Here is a 7,068-nt window from a genome sequence, read left to right on the forward strand (position 1 = left end):
TTCCTTTTCAAAACGATTTTTGATTTTTTTTTTTTAATATTAGGTTTATTTACAAAAAACATTTTTAGTCGCTTTCGAAAAGATTCTCATTCAGCTGCATTTAACCTCATTTTAAATAATTGTCTTTCAAATAATAAAGTTTATATTTTATAGAAAGTTTATGCCTACGCATAAAACCACAAAAACTAATTACTATGCTCAAATAATGAAATTAGGATTTGTCCGATAACTTCCACATCACCTGTTAGGCAAAGAATTAAGGGGAATTAAGATTGATTTATAGGGATAAACAGATTTTATTTGTGACCAGCCCCACACCCCTTTTTTATCTATTAGGCTGGCGCAAATGTATTTATAATACATTGTTTCCAGTTTAGGATGTTGAATGAGGGATCTTCGGGACTCAATGCATGTGTTTTGCTTGTGTTTCTTTTTTATGACTAGGCAACTCATTTTATTTTCTCCTAATGAGGGTACAGTTCTAAAACTCAGTTTTATGATTCTGAGGCAGTCTGGTAGCCAGGTTTCCCGAAATCTGTGGTAGTTCTCAGAGAGGTTGATTTGATCAACAGCTGTAAAATAATGGAGTATTAAGAGAGCCATGATGCACGTGGATAGTTTAAATCCATCATCTATTCTTTTATGCGCTTTCATTTGGCACCACTTCACTCTATCGCTTTTCTCATTGTTCTATATCATTCTCCTATATCCCAAGACTGTACTCTTTTTGATATTATTTCTTCTCAAAATGACCCAGCTCTTTCTCTTATTATCCATCAGCCAATACCACTGTTGTTGGTGACTCTAATGCATTGAGAGGCTTGGCTCTAGTGTCATTGACTCTGCAGGCGTTAAGGCCCATAACTTTTCCCTTACTCAATCTCTAACTCAAATAGTTAGCTTTCCAACTTGCTTTCCAGACAACCATTTACCTTCTCTATTCGACTTATGGCAATCATTTACCTTCTCTATTCGACTTATGGCTCGTTTTTGATCCTAGTCAGTGCTCAGTTTCTCCTCATTTACCCTAAGGTGCTTCATGATGACCTTTGGGTAGAAATCTTTCGTCTTCCTGCTGACAAATGTGGTTTTTACATAACTTTTTAGAATCAGGCTGGCATAGAACCTTTTATTTCCTCTCGACGATTCCAAGTCAAACCTCACTCTTCTCCATGGTTTTCCTCACATTGTGCTGCTATTTCCAATCGAAACCATTACTTCCATATCTATCAGCAAAACTTCTCCAGAAAACAGACGTTTATTTACTATTGTTAGAAACTATTGTAATAAGGTTTTGTCAAACGCCCACTATTGAAATCTCATATTTTATCTCAAAAATTAGGCTCTAATGACTTCTGGAGAATTTTTAACAGTATCAATAATATGGACAAAATTATTATTCCACCTTTCTTGTAAGGTTCAGATTTTATCACCTCACCTAAAGACAAAAGCTGAATTGTTTGCTAAGAACTTTTCATCAATATCATCTTTTGATTCCACTAGTTACGTTCTACCTTATATAGCATCAAACATGTTGATCAATTGCCTGACATTCATATCACTCCAGCTTCTGTATTTAAAGTAATTTCCTGTTTAGAATCTTCTATAGCTTGAGGTCCGGACAACATACCTGTTATAGTCTTGCAGAATTGTTCTCCAGAGCTGTCGTCTATACTTTCAAAACTATTTAACAAGTGCTTATTAGAGTTTTGTTTTTCAGCCTGCTGGAAAGCGGCATCTGTTATCCATATTATCAAAAATTCTGGAGAGCGATCTGACTTGCCTAACTACTGTCCCATTAGTCATCTTCCTATCATACGCAAGGTTTTTAAATCTTCAATTAACAAGCACTTAATCTCCCATCTTGAACCTAATAACTCACTTTCTGATCATCAGTATGGATTTAGATTCTATTCCTTCTACAGCTGATTTGCTAACATTAATAATCGATAGGTTTTATCATGCATTAGATAGAAGTGGAGAGGTTAAGACCATCTCTCTTGATATTTTTCTAAAGCTTTTGATAAAGTTTGGCATGCTGGTCTTCTCCATAAGCTTTCTTTTTATGGCGCATCAGGTAACATCTTTGAGATTATTGAAGCCTTCTTTTCCAATCATAGTATAAAAGTACAATATGTAAGGCACTCTCTTCTAGTTTTTACACTTCTACCACTACCATTTTCTACTGAAGCTGCTACCTTTCTACATTCTGATACCTAAATTACTTTATTATTTTCTAACTGAAGCTGTTCGATACAACATTTTTTCTAATCTGTCTAAGACTATGCCTCCTTTTCTTTTCTTGCTTGAGTCACACCACACATCAATCTGATCATCTTCTCATTTTGCAAATACAACACTATATAAATACTTAAATTTATATAACAATGAAAGGTATTTTATGCCAGCATTTGTATGCTAGAAATAGAAATTTATGCCAGAAATTGTATGGCAGCATCTAAATAAATAGCAAACATATATGTTTATATCCATAACATGTATGCATAAAGTACATCTTGGAGGCTTTTATTCTTTCTGGAATAAAATCTTGTATCTTATTCTTCCTGGAATAAAAGTTTAGGAGCTTTTATTACTTCTCTTCAATTTCAAGTCAACCTTTATTCTACTCCACATTTTTCACCATCTTGAGCAGTTGCTTTATTAAACATTATTCATTTTTTAAAATCATTTTTACAAGAACATCTCTCTTAAGAACCAATGTCCTTTTGTTATTGCAAGAAGCCAATGTAAAAAAGTCCTGTCTGATGTCAAACTCTGTTATTCTCAGTTTACTAAATCTTCTATTTCATATGTTAGGTTCTAGAGACTTTTGATGTGCATTATTATTAACTAAAGTAAGTCTAACATTTAATCTCTAATTCATAGGTCTGATCTTTTTACTTCTCCCCAGAATAAAGCAGAGTTATTTTTGCAAAGAAATCTTACTCTAATTTGACTCTTGAATATAACGGCCATACTCTTCCTGACAGTTAAACAGATTAACCCATTGTTAAACATCGAAATCACTCTGGATTCCAATGCTAAAGTTAATTCTTAAATAAACAATTGTTCATTTTGTGCTCCAGAATAGATTTCCATCATAGTTAGGGTGCCCAGATGTCCTGATTTTACATAGGAGAGTGCAGCGCTAAATTAATTAAAATTAAACCTTTCACTGTGCTCTCCTTCATAAAATCAGGGCATATAATAATCCTGTCTAAAGGTAAAAAAACACGCCAACCATAGACAATTTTAATATATTGTGACCAGGATTATTTTATGCTCTGATTTTATGAAGGAGAGCACAATAAAAGGTTTAATTTTAATCAATTTAGCGCTGTAAAGGAAAGATTTTATCTTTGATCCTGTAGTGTTTCTTATCTTCAACACTGATTTTCATGAAACCTAAAGTGGCTCTATTTACTGAGGACTCAACTTTATACTCTTATCTTGACAAAAAATCTTCAGCTTTTAATTGCTTAGAATAAGCATCCAATTTTAAATCTGATCTCTCATCTGGAACAGCCTAAGGCTTGCAGTGGCTTATGGATTCAAATTCTGGACTTAAAATCCACAATTTTTGTTAGACAACAAAACTCATTTATTTACTGTAAATAAATACTGCAAAATTGTTGGCATTCCTATATTGACAAATAACAACCATCTTTCTCTCAGACAAAGTCTAAAAGCACATTGTAAATCTAATTAGACCTGCTTTATCTGCCAAGCTTGAGCTACACTCCCATTGTTGTAAGGTTGCATTTCTTTCTTTTTTCTACAAATATAATCATGGTCAATGTTTAAATAAGCTATTATCTCTATAATGATAAACCAAAACTCATTCTTGCTTGGCTTTTTATTCAACAAGTTGTATCTTTTTACTATATCTGTCCCCTTTCATGCTATAGAAACTTTAGGCTATAAAAACTTTTATTCCAGATTTTTTCCTTGAACATCAAAAAAAACCTATTACTCTTACCGATCTTCATGTTTTTCTTTTTTATACAACTTACAACTTTTTAAGTCTTCAGTTATACGTTTCCAAGTATTTTAACTTATTCTCTATTCTAAAGTAACTCATAACTTAATAGTGGTTGCTTGCAATTTTGTTGGAAATAATTTAGAGTTTAAAAATATATAAATGTACGCCAGTATTCAATACATAGTAAATGTAAGCATAAAATTATAATATACTAAGGATTACAAATTTTTTTCCAGCCCCAGCTATCAACCCCTGCTCATTCTTATGATTTTGCCTAGGCCCGGTTTGCAAAATGTCTCATTTTTATTAGGGGCCAGGGCCAGGGCCCTTATTAGTCTCTTGTGCTATCTTCTAACATTCATTCTTTTGTTACTAGTCATTTAATTAAGTCTCATAATTTTACTGTGATTGTTCCTAGGTGCTCCAAAATCTCTTATTTGTTATCAATCGTTATCTTGCTCTATAAACTTCATCTTTTCTCTTCCTCTTATGTATATATATATATATATGTATATATATTATATATATATACATATATTATATATATATATACGTATATATATACATATACATATATATATATATGTATATACATATATATATACACATATATGTATATACATATATATATATATATATATATATATATATATATATATATATATACACATATATATATATATATATATATATATATATATATATATATATATATATATATATATATATATATATATATATATATACAGGAGTTATTCTCAGAAAAAAATTTGGACAGTGGTACCCCCTCCAAGAGAAATTTAGTAGAAATATTTTTAGGCGTTTTTTCACAAAAATATGTATATATATTTGCCATAAAAAAGATAAAAAAAAAGGTCCTTACTTTTAATGTATGTATGTATACATACATACATACATACATGCATACATACGTACGTACATACATACATATACATAATAGTTTTATATTAAATTAAATATAAAACTCTTCAAGAAGTATGAAAAATTATTAACTAAAAATAATAAAAATAAATATAACCTAAAAATTTAACTTCTCCTGTGAAATTTTCTATAACATCAAAAAAGCAAACCCAATTAGATGGTATTAAAGATAGTAGTTCAGAAGGTCCTGGCACATGGACAAAAATAGCTCCTCCCCTTTTAGAAGCAGTATTGTTTTCAAATAAAAAAATTGCATTGATATCAAAAAATATATAAGATTCTCCATACAGCCCTAGAGCTCCACCTTGGTATCCAGAATTATTTTTAAACTTAAGCACCCCTTGATTAAGAAGTATTGAAGAATCTAATACAAAAGCAGTATTGTTATTTTGAGTTATTAAATTACTCCCATAAAAAAAAAGGTTAGAATTTGTAGCATGCATTGCCCCTTGCCCATCAGCAAATTCTGATGATCTGCTACTATTTGTAATATATACATCTGTAAATGAAATATTAGCATTATGTACTTGTAAAGAAGATCCTATGTCAGCATTATTTGAGTCAAAACTTGTAGAAAAAAAACTTATTTTTGCTTCAGAAAGTTGCTCTATGCCAATCCCACCACCAATACAAGCAGAGTTACTATCAATGATCACATTTACAAATGAAATGTAATTTGATTGGGATAATGCTTGGTTAATAACACAGACTCCACCACCTAATTCAATAGCATTATTAGACAAAATAAAACCTTCATTAAAATTAATAAGATTATTAGAAGTATTTTTGCTCAAATAAAGGTACAATCCACCTCCAAAACAAGCTTTATTATTGTCTATTGAAAAATCAGTAAAGTTTATTATTTTATTTGATGCATTATTTCTGAAGAATATTGATATGCCACCACCTTTATTTACTGGAGTACCCAAATGTTGACCTTCATTGTAAAAATTGTTTTCACCGTAGATTGGTTTATTTATAAAAGTTGCACCATTAAAGCTATATAAAAGACTTTTTTTAGAAGTCCATTTTATGAACTTTAAGTTTTTACAATTTGTACTATCTCCCATTAAATTTAACTGAAGGCTTGTTTTATTAAACAGAATATATAAGAAATCATCGCTTGAAATATCTAAATAAACACCTCCAAAAGACAAAAAAGTTCCAATTAATTTAGTTATCGACTTTGAAACAACTACGCTGTTGAAAATACAGCTTTTTTTGGGATTAAATATTGTTATGCCATACCCATTACTTTCAAAAACTTCAACATTCTCAATAAAAATGTTCTCTACACCTTCATAATAAATTGCACTGGAAAATATAGGGAGCTCTTTGTCGATTTGGAAAGTGCTTACATTTCTGTGCAATCCACATAAACGTAAGGAAAATGATGTAAACAAAATATTTGAAGACTCTGCAACAAGAATTCCGTTTGATGAAACATTCTCATTGTTGTTGCATGTTATTACAGTCAAATTTTTAGATTTTCCATGCAATGTGAATCCATGAACATTTATTAGCGTTAAATTAACATTCAAACTAACGTTGCCAATCAAGTCTACAAAGAAACACGAATTATTGAAAGACGATGTAATAATTGCATCATTAATATTGTTGCATTCACTATAAGTTTGATTAACTGAAGTACAACCGCTATTTACTTGTGAGGATATGTAAGTAAGAAAAAGGCGATTGCCACAATACGCTGAAAAACAAACGTTTTTACTTAAGATGAATATAGTAACAACAAAATTAAAATATTTTATCAAAAAAGAAGAAAAACACATCGCCATTTCCTTAAAAATTGCAGGCTTCAAGATTGTAATATAATATCGTGTGTTAAGTATGTTTTGTGTTTGTTTTTCTTTTGTCAATACGAAGTTTGTAACAATCAAACCAATACAATTGTTTTAACATTTAATAGGATTAAAGTTAAAATCCTTTAAATTTTAACTTTTAGAATCAAATAATTTAAAAATAACTATTTTAAAATAATCTAACTTACTCAAATTTCCTTTAAGAAGTTTTAATTCAGTTTGTTTTTTTTGATTTTGTTGTTTGGTGTTTGGTTTTTATTTTATTTGTTAATCTTTGGTTTGAAATTTAAAATTACTTAAATATATTATTAAATAAGAATTTGT

At 30.0% G+C, this 7,068-nt stretch overlaps 1 protein-coding gene across 2 annotated transcripts in view; it reads right to left on the reverse strand.

The window, feature by feature from the left end:
• Positions 1–6,850, reverse strand: part of LOC105848579 (uncharacterized) — a 25,053-nt gene extending 18,203 nt beyond the window's left edge. For both annotated transcript variants that reach the window (XM_065791044.1, XM_065791043.1), the window contains exon 1: positions 5,022–6,850. In XM_065791044.1, the coding sequence (XP_065647116.1) occupies positions 5,022–6,720 (1,699 nt within the window). In that variant the 5' untranslated portion in view covers positions 6,721–6,850. The remainder of the gene's footprint in view (positions 1–5,021) is intronic.
• Between the last annotated feature and the right edge of the window lie 218 nt (positions 6,851–7,068).

Source organism: Hydra vulgaris, chromosome 02, assembly GCF_038396675.1.
Source record: "Hydra vulgaris chromosome 02, alternate assembly HydraT2T_AEP".
In the NCBI taxonomy this organism is placed as follows: Eukaryota; Metazoa; Cnidaria; class Hydrozoa; order Anthoathecata; family Hydridae; genus Hydra; species Hydra vulgaris.